This window comes from Furipterus horrens, unplaced genomic scaffold, assembly GCF_987537825.1.
Source record: "Furipterus horrens unplaced genomic scaffold, mFurHor1.1.pri manual_scaffold_7, whole genome shotgun sequence".
In the NCBI taxonomy this organism is placed as follows: domain Eukaryota; kingdom Metazoa; phylum Chordata; class Mammalia; order Chiroptera; family Furipteridae; genus Furipterus; species Furipterus horrens.
Window position 1 is genome coordinate 118,670,478 of NW_028327177.1, and position 27,499 is coordinate 118,697,976.

Here is a 27,499-nt window from a genome sequence, read left to right on the forward strand (position 1 = left end):
TTCTACACCCACAAAATAAGAAATACATATTAATAATACAGAATATTTTAGTATTTCATTGTATCATAAACTGTTTAGAACTAGTCCTTTTTTATAGCTCTGATATCTTGGTTTTCACATGGTCCCTGAAGTTCTGCTTGGATAAGTTGGCCCTGTGAGGGGGTCCAATTATAAGGAAGGTATTTATAAGGAGAAGCAGTTGTTCATTTACCTTCTTGCAATGTGAGGAACGCAGGAGGGCAGGACAACCTTCTGGGTGACAAGAGACATGTGCTCTGGTTAATTTGCCTGCTGAGTTGCTAGGCAATGAGGTATATGAGATTTGGCCTACAACTCTAGGCTAATTCTTTCATTAGGCAATTTATCTGCCATTAGATAAATCCCACATTAGGAGTTCTCTAAAGAGAATCCAACTTTTCACTCAACTTAAAATTGCATCTCCTACTTGGAAAACTTACCTTTGGATCTCGAAGGAACAGAGCCTTAAGGATCAGTGAGTGGACATCCCCAATTCGTGGGTAATGCATCAGTAGGCCAAGACAGGTCTGGTAGTTACTAGAGATCACTAAATACAAGGAAAAAAAATAATTCAGAAGCAATATTTTAAAAGATGTTTGCATTACTGAGTAAAAATATAACTTAGATTCAAAGAAGGCAAAGCAATAACTCAATAGATTTGATAAAAGGAAATAGGGAGAAGGGATCATTTACCACATGGCCTTTGAAGCAATGCACTGTACTGTTAACTGCAATCTAATATACTAGCACTTATCCTCAGGGTGTGTTGAAAGGAAAAGCTTCAGATATAGATATGTGTGTGTGTGTCTGCAATATATAAATAAATGCTGAGAAGCATGCATATTTACTACCATTTACATGGTTGTGTTTAAATGTCTCCAGTTTTGCTGCTTATAAGTTACAAAAATCTCATGACTGGGAAAAAAACAGTAAAAATTTTTCATAAAATAATATTTATCCTTATTATTATGCTTCATAATTTACATGTTGCATATTCTTTTGTATATATATTACATAATTCACTATTTTAAAAAATGTAATTTCTTTCCATTATTTGTTTTTCTAAAGGTAATAAGAAATTTAAGGAAACTATCTATGTAGTATTTCTTCACAAATAAGCCTAACTCTATGCCTTAGACTGTCATTTAATTTTTTTTTTTCAAATCAACCTAATTATGGGCACAATTATTAAACACATCTTTCAGGCAGGTCTATGTAAACTACTTCATTTCTTGGCAATCCATCTGCTGCTGCTGTCATAGTCGGGCCCACAGAGGATGCTTGTTCTGTAAGCCACACTGACTGCCTACACATCACTGATTGTGAAGAAACTTCACTGTTACAGCTTACTGTGGCTGCAACTGCATCTTTTTTATTAATCGGAGTAGTTAAAAAAAATTCCATGGGCAAACGACTGTGATTCAACAGAAACAACACCAATCACAAAATAAATAATTGTTTACGATCAGAAATACCACTGATTCTTAGATTTTATTTTTTTCCTTGTGTTGGCAACACCATTTCTTGCTATAGCTTCTCACCCCTCCCTCTGCCCATGAACATTATGGGGAAAGAAGACAGGACTGGGAAAAATGAATAATTATAATCTATGTAAGAAACCACTTTATCATCTTCATTTCCGTTGCTGATCTGACAGCTTGTAATTTCATACATCTGCTTTCATTTGTAAAGTACTCACTTATCCTACCCTTTCTATATCTGTTCAGACTCTCCTTTTCTTATTTGTTCATTTTGTCATGTTCACATTCAGTTAACTGCTGTCTTTTTTTTCTCAAGAATTCAAAAAGCTAAGATACTGAGAACAGTATAATGTTTTCTTGTAGCCTTCTTTGAGATCTACCAAATAAATAAAACTTAGATAATCAATTCATTTTATAGATCATACAGGTTTCTCCCAAATGCTATAATGATTACATATTAGTAACTGACCCAGGAAGTTTTCTTGTAGATTTTTGAAATGGTTATGGGCTTGGGATACAGAGACATGGGTTTGAATCCTGGGACACTATTTGAATCTTTCACAAACAGTTGCCTGAAGATTAAATGACATAATCAATATCACCTATTTAGAGCAGCTGCTCAAAACCTGTTAAAGATAATCTCTAAGCTTAAGTACAGTCATTTGAAAACAACTTTCTCACTTAAAAAACTATATGCCCACCTCATTTAATTCAATAATTATTTGTTGAGAACCTAATCCAGGACAGACCCTATGCTAGGAGGGGGTGCAGAGATGAACAAAGCACAGTGCTTACTTACCATGAAGAAAAGGAAGCAACTGAAGGACAGATGTGTAACAACAAGAAGTTATTACTACTACTGTCACTAAGATGACAATGAATTATTTAGGCTTTCTCAGACCAGGCCTTATGCCAAAACTTTACCTGCATTATCTCATTAAGTATCTATGATAATTTTATTATAAGGCCATGATTATTATCCCTGTTTTACAGATGAGGAAACTACAAAAGGTCATGACATTTGCTCAAATCACACAGCCCTTGGTGTATAAGGCCAGGCACAGAAAATATTAAGAAATAAACATAAATTATTGTATTTAGGTATAAAATAGCATATAAAACAAATTGTCATGGGTTAAAAATAAAATAAAAATAAAGAGTTAACAATAAAATCTTAAATTAAGGCTTTAACATAATTTATTGTGTCTCTTCACTGAAAACAAAGCCAACTGGTGTTATGTGTTCTGCGAGATAAGCAGGCATGCATAAGACAGTCAATGAACGCAATGTACTCTCAAAACATATTTGTGGAGGGCTTACCCCACGGAGGAGAAATTGCCTAACTACTATATGCAGTGTCTTCATCTATTTAAAAACCCTTACTATTTCAACTTTCCCAGTTATAAAATGGCAACATTCAAAATGGGCTTTAAATGGACCAGACAACCACGTGGGGGTAGGGAGTAAATCATAAATAAAAATAACAAAACTTTTATTCTTTGCAGTCTGGGAGAAAGCCAAGTGTAAAATAGGGTCATATCCTTCTCCATATAAAGTGATTTTCATTCAGTGTTTAAGACTCGTAAGATTTTGTCCTTGCTGGTCCTCATCTCTCTAGTAGCTTTTGGGTAGAATAATATAAGACTTTTAAATTAAAATTTTGGAAAGAGGATAACTTCAAATTCGGAGTAGCCCACTCTTTATCTAGTAAAAGACTTTACTCAAGAATCTACACCTTTAAACGCACAGTGTTGCCAACTGAAAGGCATAAGTAAGCAAGTATCAAGTGCAGAGTTACTGGTCACTAGGGGGTAATAAGCACTGGAGAAAGAACACGGTATTAGAAAAGTCAAAATGACAGCGTGCTGACTCCACAGCCTCGCTGGTACTAGTTGTGAAACTGGAAGCAAACCATTTCACTGTACAGGCTTGAGTTTTCTCCACCACCCCTATCTCATGACCACCAAGGTAGTGATTTTCAACCTTCTTCTTCTCACGACACAAATAATTAATTATATACTAAAATTCTGCAGCACACCAAATAATATATATATTTTTTTGCCAATCTGACAAAAAAATAGGTATAATTTTGCTTCATTCACACCAGATGGCTATTATTGTTTTGGCTGTTGTCATTCTTTGACAATTTAAGGGAAAACAGGTCAGTGCCCCTGAATAAATAAGTATACCATGTTTTAAGAATTCTTGCGGCACACTCCTTGGCACACCAATTGAAAATCTCTACATTAAGGGAATAAATGAGCTAATATAGTGCAGAACCTTTAAGTCTTTTAATGGAAGTTATTACCATTAATGTAATAACAGTAGGCATGTGTTCTATTTCTACATCTATAAAGTGTCATTAAAATGAAGTCTGAAAAAATTAGTGTGTAGTAAAATTTAGGAAAGAAACTGCAAGCCTGATTGATAGTTTTGCCTCTCTTAATTTTTAATCCAAATGAAGGAAAACCATGGGTCAGTTTATTTATTAGTTAGTATGAATATAAATCTATAGGCATATTTTATTTCTTTAAGCTTAGTGAATTTTAATGCCATACTCAGAATTATAGATCTGTCAGTATAAATGCTTGAAGTATAGAAAATATTCAGGAAAGAAGTTCTGACAATATCCGTTTCTTTTTGTTAGACTTCGTGTATTCACTCATTTAACAAACATTTATTAAATAACTATTTTGTGCCATACACTGAGCTAAGTCTCAAGGATATAACAAGAAATAATACACAATCTCAACTGTCTCTTCATATTCCAGTGGAAGAGAAGCATAAAACTAATTGTAATACAGGACAGAGCTGATAACAGGGGCAGGTACTAAGGGCCATGACAACTCCTAGAATGGAAGATGGAGAGGTCAGTGAGGGTGTCGGCCAATGGCACTTGGAACACAAGGAGGCAGGACACTGAGTGGCCCTATGGCAGGGTGCTAAGAAGAAATGGAGACAAGGAGGGTGAAAAACGGGTGGAGGTGCTGGCTATAAATAGGTGTTTTGGAGTTTGGATTTTACTGTCTTTGTTAGCATTCACTGAACGACTAAGTAACGTGATTAGATCTGTCTTTTAGAAATACTGATGCTGGCACAAGGTGATCCGTGGGAGGGAGGGAAAGAGGACAAGAGGCAGGGGCCGGGCAAAGCTCCCGGTAACATTGCAGAGGAGAGAAAAAGATGTGAAGTAAGGAATGGGAAGAGGGATGCAATGGGCAGAAATTGCTGGAAAACTGGATAGGTCTTTGTATGTGATTACATTTGAGGAGTGTGTGCTTATGACAAACAGAAAAGCAATAGCAGACAATGAGTACTTAATAAAAATATTAACAAATTAGCCCTTGCTGCTGTGGCTCAGTGGATTGAGCATCGGTCTGCGAACCAAGTGTCGCTGGTTTGATTTCCAGTCAGGGCACATGACTAGGTTGCATGTCAGGTCCCCATTTGAGGGCGCGAGTGAGAGGCAACCACACAGTGATGTTTCTCTCCCTCTCTTTCTCCTTTTTCCCTCTCTAAAAAATAAAATAAATAAACAAATAAATAAATAAATAAATTTTAAAAACATTAACAAATTTACATAAGGCTACTCAAAGGATACAGCAACTTTAATTATTTCTTTGTGAAAGTTTTAAACATAGTTTTAATTTTTATGAAAGTTATACATCTACTTGTGTAAAGAGTCAAATCATTCTGTAAGTCTGGTTATAAAAACTGCACTTGGTGTCTCCTGCCCCCATTTCCCATTCCCCAGAAGCACTTGCTCCCTTTTAGATAATTAAAAAAAAATTTACCTTCCATATTGTGAAAAAAAAACATGAGAATGTTACCAGCTCTTATTTTAGATGTATCAACTGACTTCCCTTTCAAGAAGACAAAGCTTTAACTTGTCCTCAGCACCGAAACCCCTACATCACACTTGCATTCTTTGTCTCTTGCCCCCTGAAGTTGTATCATAATTTTAGTGAGATCAATTTTTAGAGTTTTTATTTTTATAACCAGGCAAATGTTAGCACAGCTGAGCAAGATAGTGTATCATGACCACTTTTCCTTTCTTGCACAGGCTCTTTTCTTTCCTGGAATTTATAACTGTTTTGTTTTTCATTTGCCTTATATATGTATTTAACATTATATTAACCTTAAATGCTCTCCCAGTCATATGAATCTTCTCTCAACACTTTTCTAAGTTTTAGGTATTTTTTCAATTTCATGTTTTTTTTTTTCAGGAAATTTCTCAGGAGGCTTCTGGCCTGCTCCCTCATCCTGGGGATGTCTTTTACTCCTTGCAAGTGTTGTGTCCTTATTTCCTAGAGTAACTAGCTTATTCTTTCTTGCTTTATTCTCTCATCTAGTGAAGTAACCTCCTCTAAAAGTTTTATGCACAGAACATGGATTTATTGAAACCTTCTTTGTTTGAAAGATTCATTGTCAATGAATAGCTTGACTAGGTACAGAATTCCAGGTTGGAAATAGATTTCCCTTTAAATGTTGGGAATACTGTTCCAAAGTTCTCAGGTTTTCAGTTGAAAAGCCTGAAACCATTCTAATTCCTGGTCCTTTATGTGACTTCTTTTTTCTTCTCTTCCCCACTAATGTTCTGTAAATTCATGATAATGTACCTTGGGCCTATTTTCATAATGGGCCCCTTCAATTTAGAAATTCATGTTTTTCTGTTTAACTAGAGATTTCTCTCTAATTGTTTCTTTGATGATTTTATCTCTTCTGTTTATTTTGTGTTTGTTATTTCTTCTATCTCTCTCTTAAAAATATCTCATCTAGATGAAATCTCCTGGCCTGGTCCTCTAATTTTCTTTCTTTTCCAGCTCTGTTTTATGTGCTGCTTTCTGGGACACTTCTTCAATTTTATATTTCAGCCACCTTATTTTCATTGTCAATTACAAATTTTCCTTTCAATTTTTCCTTTCCATATTTCCCTGGCTCTCTGAGTTTTCTCCTCCAGGTATTTTTATCCTGGTTGCTTGTTTAGGTATCTGCTTTCATTTTTATGCTTTCCTCAAACATTTGCTGATTTTGGCCATCTGCTCCTGTTTAAGAATGGCGTTGTATGAAGGTAGCTTGAAGACAGCTATCCGTGCAGAGAGGGATGTTTTGTCAGCTCTGGGGTTATCACAGGCCACTTCTTGGGCAATTCTTGAGCTTGGATTTTCAGGTCTTTTCCCTTAGACTGATTAGATTCTCCCATAGAGGACTCTCCCAAACTTCCTTCTCGAGGGAGATAGTCTGGCTTCATTCAGTTCAGTGTTCTGTTATTTGAGATGATAAAGAAGACCAGTTTCCCCAATATTCACTGAAAAATGCCCTGAGTTCCTAGCCCAAACCATCCCTTTTACCATCTCCAGAGGATAAACCCTGCAGGTAAAGGCTATAGATCTGGGTACAACAGCTTCTTAAATAGACTTTCAACCAGTTCTCGTTATTTAGTGTTAACGCTTTCTCTTCCCCTAGCAGTTTCCAGAGGTTCTTAGCACTGCAAATTTCTATACTTTCAGGAATGTTGTGGGTTATTTCTTTGCTTTCCCCATTATCGCTTTTGTATTTAGTTTTCTTAGGTCTGCTAAATCAGTTATCACTGATCCATCTGTTTTCTTGCTTCTGTAAGTGCCATAATCTCCTTCCTAATTCTCTGTGTCTTGTAGGTTGATGCTATTTTAATGGGGTTTTGGGAGCAGTTAGACAGACATGAGCAGAGTAGGAATGATAAACTAGGTACTGAAGGTCACCAGGGTTGAAAGCCCTGGGATGCTTAGCAACAGCCAATTGTAAGGTGGGACCTCACCCCCAGTGTGACCTGTCCTCCTCTACCATTTCACTGTTCATGAGGTTCAGACCCTCTCCTGACATTTCCTCCCCTGACATGTTGCTAGTCATGTGGTAGACCCCGTTAGAGGAGGAACAAGGGGGCCTGAGAAGAGCCTCATACAAGTCCCATATACTTCCTTAAGCATTAAGTCCTAAGGACAGTGAGGTTCTGAGCCACATCAAAGAACAAAGCCTTGGGCCTGTTGACCACAGAGACAGAATTTCGCTCCAACTAGGGATAACATCTAGGCCTCGACTGCATTGCAGCTCCAGGCCAGAAAAGCAGCAAGGCCAGATGAGGCAATGCCATGGCTGACATCAGGACCAGCTGTGAGAACTAATGACCCCCTGTCCTGGCACTGACCAACAGTAGAGATCATGACCTTGAAAAGACACATTTTGAAAGCTGATGAATATTCTATTGAGATCCTCCTGGGACTGCCAGGTAAAAACCCTAACACAGAGGACCCAGCTTGTGCTTTCTGTCTCTCCGGTGCACACCCGTGCCTTTCTTTTCCTCCTTCCCCCAAGGTGCACACCTTTGCATTCTTTCTCCTAAGCTCCAAGGGCCCTTCTTTTGCCTCTGAACTTGTTTCCTGAGCCATGCAGCTCAGCTGTCCTACCTCTGTGACTTTCTAAATAAACTTTTGCTTGTATTTGAGTCTTGGCTCTGAATTCTTTCTTAGTCAAAAGTCAAGGGTTGAGGCCTAACATCTGGTGCTGTTCACCAGTAACAAATGCATCTCATATCTGATATCCTCAATCACATCTTTAATGATGTTTCTTCTCAGCACCTAGGCTGGTGAATTGACTGAGAAAAATAATCTAGGTGGGGTAGAAACTGGGTGGATGAACTTGGGGAAATAAAGAGTCAGAAAGCCAAAGGTCACCAACTCCCGGTCAATTTGCAGGGCTATTCAGATTCTTTTTTGAGCAGCAATAGGTGGACATGGAATCTTGAGCATTCCTGGGTAAGATTCCAGTGATGCTTGTAATTTTGTGGGATTTTGTTCTAGAGCTCCTGAATCCACCTACTGCACTGCTTTCTAGGGCAATGGAAAAATGTGAGTAGGGTGTAAAAACATGAAATGGTAAGATTATGGTGTTAGGAGATGAGAGCATTTCCTCCTCTTTATAGAAGGCCAGAATGAGATAGCAAGTATGAATTTTGACCATGGAATAGAATTTCAGCAGGATAATAATTCGCCTTTCATATCTCTATTCCCATTGCTGTGTAAATCAAAATTATTTTCAGGTAAAAAAGACATTAAGAAGAAAATGTGACACATTAGGATAGCCAAAAACAAAAACACTGACACCACAGAATGCTGGTGACGATGTGGAGCGACAAGAACTTTCATTCATTGCCGGTGGTAATGCAAAGTGGTACAGCCATTATGAAAGGCACTTTGGCAGTTTAGTGTGACTTTTCAGGCCTAACCATAGTCTATTATGTGTCAACTTGACTGGCCTAAAGGATACCCAGAGAGACTGGTAAGTATTAGTTTTGTGTGTGTCTATGAGTGTGTCTAAGCCCTGGCTGGTTTAGCTCAGTGGATTGAGCGTCGGCCTGCGAGCTAAGTGTCGCTGGTTCGATCTTCCAGTCAGGGTACATCAGAGAAGGAAAACTCTGACTCCAAAAAACCTCCGCTGCCTTGCGGCATACCTCTTCAGGGGAAAGGCTAGGGGAGTAAACCCCGACAGAAAATCCGGAGCCGGAGTCCCTAAGGCGGTTTGACGTTGTAGTCAACACCGGCAACTCCTGCGGCGCACCTGAAACCAAGCTGTATCGACTCCGTCTTTCCCTTGGACCCTTCAGCTGCGAAGAGAGGGGGGGTCTGCTGCATGGGCAACAGCAGACCCTCCATATTACCCTGCCCAGGCTCTGTAGCTTCAGCGTCATCGCAAGATGTCGATTCAACACGGGAGGAGACAGATACCGTGTCACTCCCGAGTCGGACTGCACAGCCATTCTCGGCGGTGCAGATAGACTCTTGGGAAGCTACACCATCGTCTCTCGAGACGGACGGCTGCCGACGACGATGAGTGTGTCTGGAAGAGATTAGCATTTGATTCAGTAGACTAAGTGAAGAGATCAACCATCACTAGTGTGAATGGGCATCATCCAATCTGTTAGGGACCTAAATGGAATAAAAAAGTGAACACAGGGTGAATTCTCTCACTTCTTGAGCTGGGACATCCATTTTCTCCTGCCCTTAGATATTAGAGCTCCTGGTTCTTGGGTCTTTGAACTCTGGGACTCAAGACTACCGGCCCTCTGGTTCTCAGGCCTTCAGACTTGGATTGAATTACACCATTGGTCTTCCTGGTTCTCCAGATGGCCTAATACAGGACTTCTAGGCCTCCATAATCATGTGAGCTGATTCCTATAATAAATCTACTCATATATATATTCTATTGGTTTATTTTCTCTGAAGAACCCTAATACAAAGGTTTTACTGGATAGGCCTTTCAGGGGAACACTGTCCTCCCTTTACCAGATGGTGTACAGTCAGTGCATTGTGGTCTCTGAGAGGAGCTGCAATCAAGACCTCAGGCTAACTTAGTTGGTCATGATCTTTCACATATTTATATTCCTAGCCCTATTGCTTTCATTCCTAGACCTCTTTATCTGAGGCCTTGGTAGGAGAAGGAAATTTTTGTCATTTGACTTAGTACCCAGTACTTTTCCACTACTGGCACCCTGCTGTGACACCCCGCCATCTCAGGGGCCATAACGCTGCCAGAGTCTTTCATTCAAGGATCCTGAACAGTGAGATGACCTCATATCTATGCTGACCCACTTGACCCCTGACCAGTGTGCTAGTCCGTGGGCAAAATGGAATAGAGGGAGTTGACATTTTCTCCAGTTTTTGACTCTTGCTTATACCACCTCATTAGGAGAGTAAAGGTTTAACACTTTCATTTTTGAATTGTTGTTTTAATTGGTTACTCTGATACCTAGCAGCTCAGCTCTCTCTCTCTCCCACCCAAATGAGTAGAGCTCCTGACATTTACAATATAATCCAGCAATTGTGCTCCTTGATATTAACTCAAATGAAATGAAAACTTATAGCCACACACACACACAAAAACTGCACACTGATATTTATAGTTACCAAAACTTGGAACGAACCAAGCTGTCCTTTAGAAGGTGAATGGATAAACTGTGATATATCCAATGGAATATTATTCAGCACTAAAAAGAAATGAGCTATGAAACCATGAAAAGACATGAGGAAAACTTAAATGCATATTACTAAATTAAAGAGTTTAACTGTACGTTTCAACTACATGAAATTCTGGAAAAAGGAAAACTACGGAGGCAATAAAAATATCAATGATTGTCATGGGTTAGAGGGACGGGGAGATGGATGAACAGACAGCACAGAGAACTTTAAGGACACAGAAACTACTCTGTATGATACTATAACGATGGGTACATGTCATTATACATTTGTCCAAACCCACAGAATGTACACCACCAAGAGTGAGCCGTGATGTAAACTACAGACCTGAGGTGATTATGGTATGTCAGTGTTGGTGCATGATTGTAACAAATGTAATACTGTGGTGTGGCATGTTGATGGGGTTGACTGTGTGTACGTGGGGGCAGGGGTATAAGGGAACTCTGTACTTCTTGCTGTGAACCTAAAAATTCTCTAAAAATAAAGTCTATTTAAAAAAATCTAAGTAAGCATCACAAAAAGACAACGTGCTTTATCAGCCTGATAGTGCAGTTTTAAATAATTTTTACACTAAAGTATAAAGTAACACAAATGTTATTTGAAACTCAAAGGTTAGATTAATATCCGTACCTGAGATGGTCATAAAAACAACTGTCAGTACTAATGTCTGGGACGGAAAAGAGACCTAGCTGTCACCAAGTGCTGAAATACTCCTTCAAAAATCAGACTACCAATTTGTGCTTTGAGAAATACTGTGACACATTACTACGTGATTTAAGTCTTTGTTTCTAGTCCCTGAGTTTGGGTAAAGCTTTTCCAGAAAAGACAAGTAAATTCAATCTGTAGTGAAATTAACTGCATTTTGACATCAGTATAATGTTGAATATGCTCTTAACGAGAAAACAGAGAAAGTGAAATTCTGGGTAGGACGGATGCAAACACTGGCAGACAGGCAGTGGCTGAAGAGAAAGTGGAGACCTAAAAAGAACAATGTCTTAAACCACAAAAAGGATACGATTACCACACCAGGCCAGGCCAAAAAATGACTGAAGAGACCCCTACAGAAGACTGAGGAAAATTACAGTTTGTAACACGTTTGTGCTGGATGAAAAAACAAGGCAGGAAGTGGGTAGAAGTGCCAAGAAGGAAACTTCCATTTCCAAAGTGTTCAGGGAGATGGTAAATTAAGAAACAATAAACAATAAACATTTGAGAGTTACTTTCTGGTTAGAAAAATCTACTATGAAATTATTTTGAATATAGTGTTTTACTATTAATACAATTTACAAGACAAATAAAAGGTACACTACATTGTAAATTAGAGAAAATGATTTTCTTTGATGCTGGCAAAAAAATAAAAATTTGAATCAATAAAAAATGAAAAATTTTAGACACAATTTAAAATGTAGACAATGTTTTCTTTAAAAAAAAGCCATAATGAAAACTATATTAAAAAAGCATTATTTATTTGACTTGGTATTCTCAGAACTTTTGGGCATCTCTCCGCTCAGCAATTACTACATCCAAATCCATGCCCCCCAGGTGTCTAGAGTACCCCCTGTCTGAGATCACGCCAAGTACTACCTGAGCCCATGAAAAGCTTGGGATGCTTGGATGGATAGGGAAAAATTATAACAGGTGGTCCTGGTCCTAAGGATTTTGCAATCTACTTGAGAAGATGGGACTAATATCTTCAACAAGGCATAAGATAAGATGGAGTTTATTAAATGCTACCTTTAGTGGTATTAATTAAAATATTATAGGCAAAGGTGTCAGATAACTGCCTCTCCACAGGACCAAATCTGAATGGGTTTTTCCAGCCTTACCTTACCATGTCACCTTCCTTGGCTCACATAACAATGTTTTGTGAGGTTGCAACACAAACACTGTTAACACTGGAAACTAAAACATTGATGTTAAACTCAGAGTTCTATCTTTGCCCATGTTCTTGTTCTATAATCACCCACCTTAGGTAGGTGGACCATGTAATTCTTATGATCCTAATGGCATGCCTTTGAGTGTGAAAGACAGCAGGTTTAATAATTACTACTCTTGAAAAGCATGTGTAAACTAAGACTGTTCCAAATAAACTGGGATCTATGGTTACCCTCTTCTTAGGCAATCATATCCACTGTTATGGTTTTAACTATTCATAAAATGAAGTCTGTAGCCTTGATACAGATATCTCAAATTCAGTATGGCCAAAACTCAATCACTTCCATTCCTAAAACCTGCTACTTCTTGTATTTCCTATCTAAGTTACATACATTACTGAGTTACTCAACTCTGCAAGCTCGAGATAGTTTGAGACTTCCTGTTCTTCCTCACCCATCATAATTAGTCATCAAGACATGCTGATCTTAGTTCCAAATATTTCTCTAATATTTTCCCCCTGGACTACTGTTATAACATTTTATCTGATTTCTCTGCTCTGGTCTTCTCTCTTTCAAGCCTATTTTCCATGCTGCTGCCAGAGTAATTGAACACTTACCACACTTCTAATTTGATCCTTTCATTAGCTCGCTATCACTTACCAGGATAAAGACTTTTATCATGATCCCATTCCTGTTTACTTCTTCAGTTTCTTAACCTGTTAAGCCTCTCTTTCTGGTTGCAGTACAATAATACCCAAAAGCTTGTAGAAACATATACATACACAAACCCCCATTCAGCTGGGTCGCACTTCTAAGTCTTTGTTTGGGCTGTTCCTCTTGCCAGCCTCTACACCATTTTCTCTAATCTTGTACAGCTGGCCCAGAGCAGAGCTCAGTGTCTTTCCTTTATACTTTCTAGGTACCTGTTCACACCTCAACCACAGCACTGGATATATTTATTTGAAATTAATTATATTAGACTTTCCTACAAGTTGATAAGCTTCTTGAGGACAGGGGCAGTGTCCCTTAAATATGTAATAAAGTTACTCTATTTTAGAAGCTTTTACGCACTGCTATGGATTTAACCAAGCAAATTAAAATAAGTTGGACTAAATACTGAAATGAATAAACAACTTCATTACTCCTGCACTTTTCCACATGCAGCTATATGTGTTTTAACATCACCAGTGAAGAGATTAGAAAAATGTGTAAGAGTTTCAGCTGCCTGTTTCATGAAATTAATTTTAAGAAGTAGATCTTAGCATAGGAGACAAGATAATTAAATTAAAAATGTATTTGTGATATGTCAGAGTTAAGCAAAGAGCAAAGACTTGTTTAAGATTATAGAAAATCAGAATACATTTTAATAGCTCTTTACTATGAAACATTTTATGAAAATACAGGGTGTGGCAAAAGTAGGTTTACACTTGTGAGTACAAGAAACACGGAGTTTATTCTTATATTATTATTTATTAATTATTGCATTATTTTCCATACGAACAACTGTAAACCTACTTTTGCCCCATCCTGTGTTACCTAAAGCAAATAAGTTTCTCATTCCTTTGGTTTTTTATTGCTTATATTTAACAAGTCAGACAACTTTAAAATGGAAGACTAGTATTGAATATCCTAAAATCTAGTATTCATCAAATCTCTCCAAACATCGTTCTCTACTTTCCAGATGTTTCCTCTTATGATTTCCATGTCTTTAGCTCTGACTCAGAAAAAAGGAGCTTTTCACTTTGTCTGTCAAAACCCAAAGTATTTGACCTTCAAGGCACAGAAAAAAAAATTTTTTTGATAAAATGTGGTACTCCTACCATTTACTCATTCAAGTAATTTGGGGGAAATTTAAAGAAGTATAATCTTAAGTTTTAAAAAATTATTAGTGTTACCAGAGGCGTACCAAGAGCATCTGGCACAAATGGTATTCAATGAATAAATAAAAGAGAACCACATAGCAATTTAACAGTCAAGATTATGAATGACTTGAAACAGTTTATATTCTTCTTATAACTCCTACACTTATGACACTTTTTTACTTCCTATTTAATCATCACATGCAACATTTCATAATTATATTTTGGCTTACAAATCTTGTTTTGTGAACTGTGATTATTTTTCTGAGAAGGAAAACAATTTGAGGTATTTTGAAATTTAAAACATGCTCTGGTCTTGTCTTCAAGCTGAGGATTATCTTACTATTCAAAAGGGACTGGCACTGGTTTGCCGACTATCAGAGAGCTGACGAGATGCAGCACAGCTACCATTTGGCACTCTATCGAGGAATACAATTGAATAAAATATAACTGAGGAGTTAAAATATTTTTAAATGTTAATATTTATTTTTTATTGGCGAGTTGCTGATACTATAAAAAAACGGCTACAATCTCTCTATAAATATCATAGAATACCAGCTACCTGTCAGAAGGTGGAGCTCTAAACATATCTGAAATACTAGCTTTTTATATGTGCATTTCACAAATGTGGGTAATGAGGAGATTAAAGCAGGAGTAAAGTCTTCAGAAAAATGGTTCAGAGGAATATTCCAATTCTCTCAGGATAAAATTACTCACATCTCCCAATATGTGCACAGTTAACTAACAAAAAATATTTAGTATGTTCCTTTGAAACTTCAGCATATTCCCTACTATAAAATGTAGGTATGGTAATTCAGAATAAAAGATAAAGTATATTTAAAAGATAAAACATATTTTTAAAAATCAGGATCACCTACTTGAATGTAGGCAAAGTCATTAACACTTACAAGCATCTCGGATGTAGAGTAACATGGCTATGAAGATATAATCAACTAAACTCAGGCTGAGGCCATCTGCAAACAGGGCATCCCAGACCACCAGGAGATCCTGCAGGGGGAACTCTCGCCCAAACAGCAGCCGTACCCACCGTCTGGAGAGAAGCAAAACCAAAATTCAGAAAATAGCACGTTTGAGAGTAATATAAAAAGGAATCATTTTCTCCTATAATTGTGAAAAAAATTATCTTTTTTAACTGATCGCATTGAGCAAGTATTATATATCAAGAATATAATAAAGTAAAACCCACGTTTTAAGCTTTCAGATGAATTTTGTAATTTTATAACTAGGCTACAGTCATTAAACTTTATTCTTATCTGAACAAAAGTACAATATTTGAAAATGGCAGAAATCTTTCATATTTAATATGTCACATCAAAAAGGCAAAGAGAAAAATAAATGTATAGTGGTCTGATAAATGACTTGTAAGTTTGGGTTGAAAATCATAATTTTCCAAAATTTCATGATTGCTATTGATTTTTGTTAACTAGCCTTTTGCAAATGGTTATATGACAAATTGCAACAGCCAAACAGAATATTTCAGTCCTATTTTAAAAATATTCATTTTAAAATTCAATATGGAGGTAAAAAAAGTAGATATCTGTTATTTTGGTCAAGCACAGACAGTTATTTCAAATGAAACATAAAGTGATACTTAATTTTAACTTTAGAATAGATATACCTTGTCAGTGAGGCTACCTTTCTAGGCATGTTTTTCAAAACAGTTACTTCTGTGGCCAGGAAAATAGATATCTATGCATAAGCAGCTAATAAGAATACTGAACAGGGTCTGTATATAATTATATATCATAAACGGCAACACTTCACACTTTTGGTAAATGATAACTAAGCTATTTACATCTAATTCTCATTAGAAAATTAAAATAATTCACTTTGATATGCTTTTATCCATTAACTTCTAATTTTATATAACATGGCTACAATTTCCTTACACAGCCTTTCTCTAGGATTTCATCTAGAATTCTATGTGCTCCTGACACATTAGCAAAGAATGAAAAATTTCGAATTTCTAGTACCACCGAACAGTATAGAATACAGGAAATTGTTTAAAATCAATTAATAGATGTTACTATTTTGCAAAATTTGAAACTGACTATAACCATCTGTGGGGTTAAAGTGAGGCCAAAAAATTCAAGACTTTCTTCAGGAATGATTACATTTAAAGAGGAATCATAGCTGTGACAATATAACATATAATCACATATATATATATCAGTTTACTAGGAACCATATGATCACATACTTAAGTTCTTTCACTCATAGTATCAAATTAGTCAAGAGAATAATTAAATTGTATTTTCAACTACATCTTAAAATATATTATTTAGTTTTTCAGGAAAAATTTTAATGCCTAAGCAACATTTGTCTTTTAAAAAATGTTACAGGCTATTCACAATTTTTATCTACCTTTCAATACGTACTCTAATGCTAATATGAGAAATAAAATGTACCTTTTAATCTAATGTGCTTGTATTTATGCAGCTTAGGAAGAAAACATTATTCTCTACACACTTCCAATTCTTTCAAATTACAAATGCTAATATTTATTGTTTAAGAAGTATAAAAATATTTCTAAATTAAACAGGTGCTCTTCTTAATTATAAAGAATTAGCTGGTTTTACAGAAAGTATCAGGAGACCCAGAGGAATGGACAAAGCAAAAAAGTAGCTGGTTAAACCATTCTGGGCACCTGTTTAGAGGATCTTTAAACTGGTAAATTATTAAATGACTAAACATTTAAAATGTGTTATTCACAGTTATTCAACTGAGACAACAGGAGGAAAAATTCATCAATTTAAAAAATCAATGAGGATCTAATATATAACATGGGGAGTATACTTAATAACACTGTATTGCATAATTGAAATTTGCTAAGAGTGTAAAACTTAAATATTCTCACCAAAAATATATAAATAAATACGTGAGATGACAGATGTCTTCATTAACTAAGTGGCAGGAATCCTTTCTTTCAATGTACACATACATCAAATCATTACAATGAACATTTTAAATATATTAAATAAATATCTTTAAGTAAATAAATAAATATCTTTAAATAAATTAGTAAAATAATTATATTGGTTAATGAATAGGCAAATTTTGGCTGTTTCAAAATTAAAAATTATGCTACTTAACTGATTCCTTCTGGATCAAATCTAGATGTTAGTACAAAATTTAAGCATCAAATCTATAAACTAGTACCATGCCCTGAACTTGCCACTTTCATTCCTGAAGGATATTTTAATGCTTTCCTTATTTGAATAAACCCATTTAGTAACTACCGCTGCTGTTTCTTGAAAGGAATTGCTTTTGCTTAGCTATTTTATTTGTAGGGCAAAAAATTTCTGTGTTTTCCTTGCTATCTCCTATTGAAACCAGTTGACATCGTATTGTAATAATATCATTTAGCAAAAAAAAAGAGATGAAGTTCAAACATACCACACATGAAAATACTATCTTTTTTCCCTTTCCTCAAAGCTCAAATTTCTCTCATTTTCTTAGGGACAATTACATCTTTAGTTTCATCACACCCAGTGCATCAAGAGCAAACAAAAAACAAAAATAAAGCAAACAAACAAACAAAAAAACAAGTAGCCTATTGAAGAAATAATTTATATTCCTATTATTTCTGTAACAAAATGCCCAGTTATTGCTCCAACTTCTTGCAACTTTCCTGATGATTTAGGGTTGGGTTAGCTTCAAAAATGACCCCACAGATACATACACACACTGATTTCCAATGCAGCATTATCACGAGGGGTACTGAAAACATCTGTAATCTACATTGAATAAAACATATCCTCAAAACTACATAGAATGTAAGTCTTCAGCACTTTTATATTTAATGTGTAATCTATGATGTGCCTTTATAAATGTTTCACATTGCTTCATTTTTGAAGTTTCACCTTGCCAAGTACACTGCTAAATAATTCCAGGGCAAGAACCAAATTCTGCGTGCGTGTGTGTGTGTGTGTGTGTGTGAGAGAGAGAGAGAGAGAGAGAGAGAGAGAGAGAGAGAGAGAGAGAGAGAGAGAGATTTCTAAAATGTTCTTTGTCAAGAGCTCTGTGCATTTTGCTAAGTGCTCGATGTATTTATCAAGGTTTTGTTAAACTCACTGTAAAGCCAACTGTCATGCTACTGAGAAGCAAAGGTGTAGCTAAATTGGAAAAATAGACATTGATCTTGTTAGTGGAGGCATAAAAATAATTCAGTAAGTGAAAAAAAAAAATCCAGAAACACATAAGAAAAAAATTGTTTTTAGATGCTTAACATGTTTCTTTTATACAAGACTGTTTGTAAGTTGTACATAAAAGTATGTTAAATTAAAGCAAAATACAGTTTCTTCCATTTTATATTCAGTTATAGACAAATTAAGGAGACAATCTCAAAATATTTAAGAAGTATCATATAACTAATGGAATGCTTTGGGACCAACAATGACCCTATCAATAATTTAATCACTTTTATCCCAATTGGATTTAGTTCATACATATATTCACCACACACAAAATTTCCTGTGCTATTTTGGGCTTTCTTTATTGAGCTTAAAAGGAAAAATTCAGTTCTTATTTATTTTAGTAAGCTTTTCTATTCTTAGAAAGGAAAACTTACTCTAAGAAATGAGGTCTTATAAGAAAGTCACTCCTAAAATTAACATGCTTTTATTACATTTAAAAATATTTAGCGAGACTTTTAAGTTACACTTAAGAACAGAATTAAACCTTTCTTTTTCCCATAAAAATGCTTCAGTTTAATTGCTTGATACTATTAATCTTGCTTTATGTATGTTAACCTGCAGATTGTAATGCTTGCTAACGTAGACATCTTATCACTTGTGGTAATACAATAATTCATAAGTTACCAGATCTATTTAGTGATTAAAATCTCCACAAACAAAAAAGACTATCTGAGGTATCAAGCTTAATTATAAACCACCCAAAGACAGGACAATTTCTATGTTTGCACTTATGCTACTATTTTCAATTTAAAATTTTTGTGTAATTAAGCCACTATCCCCAGGGGATCAGAAACTCATGGTGGTATTATTGCTTGGTGAATGACCCATGGAAACACCAAGAGAAATCCATTTTTTATCAACCAATTTATGAAAATGACCATTTTGACTGAGGTTTAAATAAACATAGCCTTAATCCAATCTGGCTTTAGTGAGATTATACCTGCGGAAAAAAATTTATATACGAGATTTGATTTCCTTTTTCCTTTCCTTTAATGACCCTTTAGTGAGATATAAATATTACCACCTTGGGACAAAAAAGTAATGTAGTAAAGGTAAATTTAATTTAATTTAACAAGCATTTTAAGGGCATCTTAAGTAATCTCTGATCATGAAATGGTAATACTGGGTAAGCATATTGAAACACAAACAACAATGTTGGATTTTTGCTTAATGATATTAACTTTTGCTTTCTGTTCACATGTACTTTTTAATTGAATTTATTGGGGTGACATTGGTTCCTAAAACCATACAGGTTTCAAGTGCACAACTCAACAAAACATCATCTGCACCCTGCAGGATGCACCCATCACTCAAAGCAAAGTCTCCCTCTGCCCCGTTTATCCATCCTTTGCCCTTCTTTCATCCAGCCTCCCAAATCCCCTCCCTTCTGACAGCTGTTCCACGTATCCATGCCTCTGTTTCTATTTTGTTCATCAGATTCCACGTATAAGTGAAATTATACAGTATTTGTCTTTCTCTGACTGGCTTATCTCACTTAACATAATAATCTCCAGGTCTATCCATGCTGTCACAAACATAAGATTTCCTTCTTTTTTTATGGCCCAGTAGTATTCCATTGTGTAAGTGCACCACTGTTTTTTGTTTTTTTTTATTTACTCATCTACTGATGGGCATGGGGGCTGTTTCCAGATCTTGGCAATTGTAAATAACACTGCAATGAACATGGCGGAGCATACAGTCTTTCGAATTAGTGTTTCGGGTTTCTTAGGATATATTCCCAGAGGTGTGATCATTTGGTCAAAGAGCCGTTCCATTTTTAATTTTCTGAGGAAGCTCCATAGTGTTTTCCAAAGTGGCTGCACCAGGCTGCATTAACTTTTAAAAGCTAACAAATAATTTTTAAATAATCCATGCCTGGTAGGAACTAACCACAGAATCCAAATTTTGCATTAGTACCAGAGAAAAACAAAAGCAAATCTAAATTTTCATCTCTGTGGCTGTCATCTTCTTGACTGAGTTTAGGTTCTTTTTATTTTGGTGTCCTTTATACTCAATTAAAAAAAAAAAAGTAATTTACCCTGAGTTTCCCTTTATATCAACAGCATTTGTGAAAACAGTATTAAAATTAGAACCAAATACTGCAGTTATTATAATTGTGGTCACAAGGCATTCTCATCTCTAATTCTGACTTCTTGGAGAGCAAAACTACAAAAGATGAAAGCTAAAAAAAAAAAATCATTTTTTCTAATTTCAAATGTATTCTTCTTCTAATGGCTCTGTAAAATACATCACTGAAAGATGTTTAGCTTGTTCACTAATTTTTTAAAAATGTAGTCAACTATTTCAATTCAGTTCTCTTAAAAATACTTGGGATCTGCATACATTACAGAAAGGTTTGAATACTTTAGGCCCATCAAACTCTGCTTCAAAAATAGAAGGAAGTGAAACTCCAAATTGTTATTATCTTTAAAGGATTCAAATTTGCTCTCTACATTCTCCTTATAATCCGTGGGTTCAACTCAGCATGAATTTGGTTTTCTGGAAACACATGTTAAACCTAATTTAGTCCCCACAGGATATGTACATAAACTGTTAGAAGGATATTTTTGACTTTGGGGAAAATTCTATATTCTTTTCAGAGGGCAGTACATAGCCCTTTATTAAGGAAGGTTTCTTACTCCAAAAATAAGTTCCTAATAATTATCATTCATCCATGCCTACTGTAATTTATTCTCTGTGGCAAGTGTTTGAAGCTGTTTCTTTAAAAAAAAAAAAATCAGAACAACTATAATATGCCCTTTGCAAAAATATTCTGAATGGAAAGCAAAGCCTTGTCTATGTTTATCCACAGGTATAAGATGCTCATGAGGATGTTGAGCACAGATGATGGTCACATTTAAAAAAAAAATCTTTACCAGAGGACATGCTTATTTACTGACCTTAGAGAAGAAGGGAAGGAGAGAGAGGGGGAGAGAAACATCATTGTGAGAGAGAAACATCGATCAGCTGTCTGTCGTATGTGCCCAGACTGGGGACTGAATTGGCAACCCAGGCACGTGCCCTGACCAGAAATCAAACACTTGACCTTTTGGTTTATGGGATGGCACTCCAACCAACTGAGCCACACAGGACAGGGAAATGGTTATGTTTTGAGGCTATAATATGACTGAACATTTTCACACATGCACTCACATGACCCTTTTTTAAAGGTATACTTCCTATTTAGATTTAGAAGTATATTTCAAGGACTGAGTAATATCAGGATGTGGGATTTACCAATATTTTCAAACAAACCTAGTGAAAGATGCTAATACTTCAATATAGATTTAAGATGTGCTCTCTTTAAGAATCCTATTGTATATTCCAACCACGGTGCAGCTGCAGTCTTAGGCCCAACTTGAGAGGTCAATGGGGGTAAACATTCCTGAGGGGTAATCTCTCTACACTAACACTTACTTGGGCTCTACTACAGGTGAGCTACTGGCATCTCCTTGGGAAAAAAAAATTACTTGGAAGTCACTACTGACTATGAATAAGAACATGAAAAGTTAATGTACAGTTGGTGATCATGTTGGGAAAAAAATTAATTTTAGGCTCTGTGAATACTAGTTATTATTCATACTACAGAAAATTTTTACTTCTAGAAAGTCTGTAAATAGGCTTTGTTCTGTCATTTTACCTTCAGGAAAGGGAATTATGATCAAATCAGTTTTCTAAAAGCATAGAGAAGTGCTAAAAAATAATTACTCCTATCCTTCCTAATCTGAAACTCATTAGAAAACAAAACAAAATTCAAATACCAATGGGATCTTAACCTTAATGAATAACACTTTTCAACTTCCTCTGCATAAATCTCCTAATACATTTATATACATTGTTGGGAGAACTGACATGAAGTATAACACTAAGCTAAGAAATATCAGAATCCATGTGATTTGGGATGGAGGTTAAGACCACAAATATGTACACTGGTCATACATCATCAAGAGTCACATTGACCCATTCCTGAAAGGTAGCAGTTCAGCTTGACTCCCTCTGACCTACTACCACTTACCTATAGTTGTAAATACCGTCTGGGGTTGGTTTCTCATTGGCCCTTTTTTCTGTTTTTCCCCATCCCACAAGGCACTCTGACTTTTCCTGGCTACTCAGAGGCAAGGACAAGTGCTTCACTCAGGCCTGGTGTTCGGAGGTTCCATATTTGTTAGTGTCAACTGCTCCCAATTACATTTTCCAGACATAAGGGGACTCATAAACAAATCTCAGCTTAAGGGTTAGTTACTAAGAGTTTGTTTTTTCCCCTTTTCCAGTAGATCAGAAGCTCCTTGGGGTTACCTGGTGTTGAACATAGAGTAAGGGGTTAAGAAATATTTATTAAATTAATATGAATCCTCCTTCCCGGGTCAGTTCTCGTTACCAAGGAGTCTTCTTGATCTTGAGCCTGAATCATTGATCTCTCTCCCAGGTTTCCTGGCTCCTCATCAAACATTTCCTTGGGCTTCTCTCATCTCTGCAGGGATCCTTGGACACAGGTAGTGCTCATACCTGTGCAGAAATTGACCAAGGTCTCCTCTGCCCTCTTGGACCAACCCCTTCATATCCTGAACTTTGTTCCCCCGCTTGCCCATACTTCAGACTCTCCTCAGCTGTGGCCTGCCATCTACTAGAAACTCACTACTCAAAGCGTGATCCAAGGACCAGGCACCTGGGAGTCTGTTAGAGATGCACACTCCCAGACCCCAATACTGTATAGTCCTACCGGATCAGAATCTTTATTTTCACAAGACCTCTGGGCGATCTGTATGTCTGTTAAATTTGAGATGTATTGCAGTAGGTGACAGATCCTTATTTCCTGCCCATTTTGGTGCCAGCTGTCAGGGCTCTAAAACCCACTGTGCATTCATGTAATATATTACTCCAGGAGAGAAAATGCTTACATTATTGGGTAACACTTCTACTTAAAGTAGTGGCCTGGATTGTTAGCATGCCTCATACTTGCCTAGAGGGCTTATTAAAATGCAGATTCCCAGAACGCATTCTCAAAGTTTTCTGATCTGATACTTAGATGGGGCCTGAAAATCTGCAATTTGAACTAGTTCCCTGGAGCTGCTGATGTTGCTGAGCTGTAAAACACACTGTGGGAATCACTATATAGGACATTGGTTTCCCTCCACATCTCCTCAGCTTAGTCCTTGGTGTGGGGCCTCAAATCAGCTTATTTAACATGCCTAATCATTGGACCAATGGCCACTAGACACCTAATGACTGAGACATAAGACACACAGAGTTAAGCCTCTCTTAACAGTCTAGCTCTATCTCCAGGAAAACACTACTTAAAAAAAGATTCAATTAAAAGAAGAAACATAGACATGGGGGAGTGAGAGAGAAGCCTCCCAAAGGCTGTTGAAGCTGGGCCACTTTTTAATCTGTATAGTAGGTACTGTGCTAGGCCCGAAACTGAATGATATGCTGACAACCTTCAATCATCAACATGAGAATTATCCAAAGTAAAATTCTAATTCAAAGAAAGTATGATCTACCTGGGTTCCCATAGTCACTCTACATTTTTCTGTGACCCCTTCCCTTTAAGCCCCCAATCAAAAGGAGCATGTTCAGGGAATGCAAACTAGTGGTAACATTAGCCAAATATAATTAGGAAGGTAAAAACAATTTAAAACATTACAAAATACATTTCAAAATCAAGTATAATTGTTTTTGGATTATCCACCATTTGGAATTATACAAGATTGGCCAAAAGTCAGTTTACAGTTTTTGTATGGAAAATAACACAATTAAAAATACGAGAATAAACTCTGTTTTGCATACTCACAACTATAAACCTACCTTTGTCCCCCTACACCCCCCCAAGTATTCACCCTAGTTCCTATCCATTAATGCAGATAAATGAAGAGCTGAATGTATCTGCATGAGGCCCAGATGACTTAGAAGGGAGGATGCAGAGACACCAAGGAAAGAAGAAAACTCTAAAGAAGCCAGTAGGGTCAAGGGCAGTCAATACCACCACAGTCACTAACTGGGTATACGGATTTGGTGAGAAATTCAGAAGTCAAACAGCCTTCACCAATTCCCTTTCCCCAAACAGTGGAAGCAGAATGGGAACCAAAGAGGGCTCACGGGCTGGCTGCTCTGCTTTGTCCTAGCTCCCTAGCAGAAGTTCAGCACCCAAGTCACTTCACAATCAACTGTACATGTGTGTGTGTGTGTGTGTGTAAATTTTTTAAAAATAAGGACAAATATACACTAAGCAAGGAAAATGTGTTTTCTTATGTATAGATGATTGCCACTCAATGTTTTAAAATAAAGGCACACAGTTTCTGGTAATGACAAATACCATAACTTTATATAACTTTTTGATTTCTGAAGGTATTATCAAATATATAATCTGAAAATAATTCTCTAAAAGCAGTATTTCTTCAAATGGTCTATGGAATATATGGATTGGGATCACCTGTGAAGAAACTCCTACATGTTTCACAGATAGGTGATTTCTTTCCTCAGCCCCCTGCCCAGTACATAATATCATGGATCCAAACAGGCAGGGCAGGCACCTGCATGTTACAGGTGTCTCAACATAGGGACATAGCACAGCCTGAAACAAACCCCAATCAAAAGCAGACTATAGATTTATGCCATGATAATTTAACTCCTCACTCCGTGTCCCTTCTACTCTTTTATACTCCTCTTGAATTCTCCTCTTTAATTCCTAAAGCATATCTTATTCAGATTTATACTAAAACTCACCTCTCCACATTAATGACAGAGTCATAAGATTCTGAATGCACAATATCTACTATTGCTGTCACCTGTATGGTAACTGAGTTTTCGAGTAGAAGAAATGGAGCTTTCTGAGGAACTTATTTTGATGAATCATGATCTGCTAGTTCATGAGTACCCCAGTTACAATTTAGTGGTAATTACAACTATGGGACCATACAAGATTTAGAGAGCTTCCTATCAAGGAAACTCATTAAGGAAACTATAAAGAACTAAGAACTTACAAAGAAAAATTAATTGCCACTTTTGGTCAGCTGATTTTAGAAAGACTTTTGCGGTTCAGAATTGTATTTTGGGCTAAGGGAGAGAACAGAAACTCAGTGAAGTTTAGCTTACCAAGGGCATCATGGTATATAATATGTTCATAAATTAATCTGCTCATAAACCAACTCGAATATGAAGCACAAAAACATCACATAAAATACTTTAAATTTATTTTCATCAACAACACTCATTTACTTTCCACATCAGCTAGCAGTTACGGTGGCTGGCTGCTGGTGCTGAGAAGCTACAAATCCTAGATTTCAAAGTCTGAAATGTGGTACTCTGACCAATGCCTCCTTTCTCACTTCCTAAATCTTTTATTTCTTGTGAATTAAAATAAGACTATGTGGGGGTTATTGTTTGGTAGAGTAATTTTTTTTTGCAAGTGGCAAAAAAGGAATTTTATAGCCTAACAGGACATACAATGAGAAATAACTTCCCTTCTGGTCCGAGATCCTCTTCCTCCAAATCCACCTTGCTACGGGCCGCCAACATTCTTTCATAACATAGATGCATGTGTGCACTTAACTTTATGCATGTACGCAGATAACAGATTGTGTCTGCGCAGGTCTTTGAGCATGTGAAGTATATCTGGGAAGAAGCTAAGTGCTTAGCTCATGTTACCTCAACACTTCAGCTCGATTTAGGACTCTGACTGCAAAGAGTGGTACTGAGTGATCTCAGGAAAAAAGGGGGGTTTGGGCATATGGTAAAACAGTGGTTTTCCAAGTGTGGTTCCTGGACCAGTAGCATCAGCATTACCTGGGTATTTGCTCAAAACGCAAATTCTTGGACCTTACCCACCTTAACTACTAAACCAGAAATTCTGGTCAGGGTTCAGTAATTTGTATTTGAACAAGCCTGTAAACTCAAGTTGGAGAAACAATACTTTAAGAGTATAGAAGAGGGATACAGTCGTGGGCCCAAAAGTTATCAGGGACCAAGGAAGTTTTAGTGATCCCTAACTTTTCCCATCTCAAGCTACAGGGAGGTCTCTTTTCCCAGGTAGAAATTTTACTGTAATGTCAAATTTACCAAGCATTTTCTTTATGGTTTATAGGTTTTTGAATTCTCCACATAAGAATTTAAAAATAATTTTTTTCCAGTTCTGTTAATATCACTGACCCATCTGGAATTTATTTTGGTATAAAAATAGAGATATAGTTTCACGGTTTACCAAATAGCCAGTTAGTTCTCAAAACTATTATTGAATGATCCACTGTTTTGCTATTGCATTGAAATTCTACTTTTATCATATATTTAAATCCCATATGTACAAGCCTGTAGAAACAGGGGGTGATATGGGGGGAGAGGGCCAAAGGGGAAAAATTAGGACAACTGTGATAGAATAACAATTAAAAAAAATATTTTTAAAGTTTATTTCAGATTTGTTTAAAAAATGATTTTATTGATTCATTTTTAGAGAGAGGGGAGGGAGGAAGAAAGACAGGGAGAAAAACATCAATGTGTGAGAGAAACCATCGACTGGTTGCCTCTTGCATGTCCCCAATTGGGGCCCTGGCCTACAACCCAGGCATGTGCCCTGACTGGGAATTGAACCAGTGACCTTTCGGTTCACAGGCAGGCGCTCAATCCATTGAGCCACACCAGCCAGGGCTATTTCAGATTCTCTGTTTTATTTTACCAATGGGTCTGCCTAATAATGTGTTATGTAATTCCAAACTGATAGAATTATGGTAGCTATGAAACATTTAAAAAATGGGTGGGGCTAATGACACTTTTTGTTCCAGAACATTACTGGCTATACTAGAATGTGTATTTTTTAAAAATTATTTTTGTGATGAAAAATATACTTATTTATTTTTGAAGTACAACTGACATAATATTTATTAGTTTCAAATGTACAATACAATGATTTGATACTTATATATAGCGCAAAATGATCACCACAATAAGTTCAGTTAATATCTGTCACCATACATTGTTACAATCTTTTTTTTCTTATGTTGAGATTTTTAAGATCTACTCTCCTAGCCTACTTTCAGATATGCAATACAATAT

The 27,499-nt window shown here is 36.4% G+C and overlaps 1 protein-coding gene across 4 annotated transcripts in view; it reads right to left on the reverse strand.

Annotated features, from left to right (window-relative positions):
• The window catches only part of TBC1D5 (TBC1 domain family member 5), a 463,871-nt gene that overhangs the window by 109,357 nt on the left and 327,015 nt on the right, over window positions 1-27,499 (reverse strand). For all 4 annotated transcript variants that reach the window (XM_090284379.1, XM_090284381.1, XM_090284378.1 and 1 more), the window contains 2 exons: window positions 15,149-15,291; window positions 459-565 (listed from right to left, as the gene is read on the reverse strand). In XM_090284379.1, the coding sequence (XP_090140505.1) occupies window positions 459-565; window positions 15,149-15,291 (250 nt within the window). The remainder of the gene's footprint in view (window positions 1-458; window positions 566-15,148; window positions 15,292-27,499) is intronic.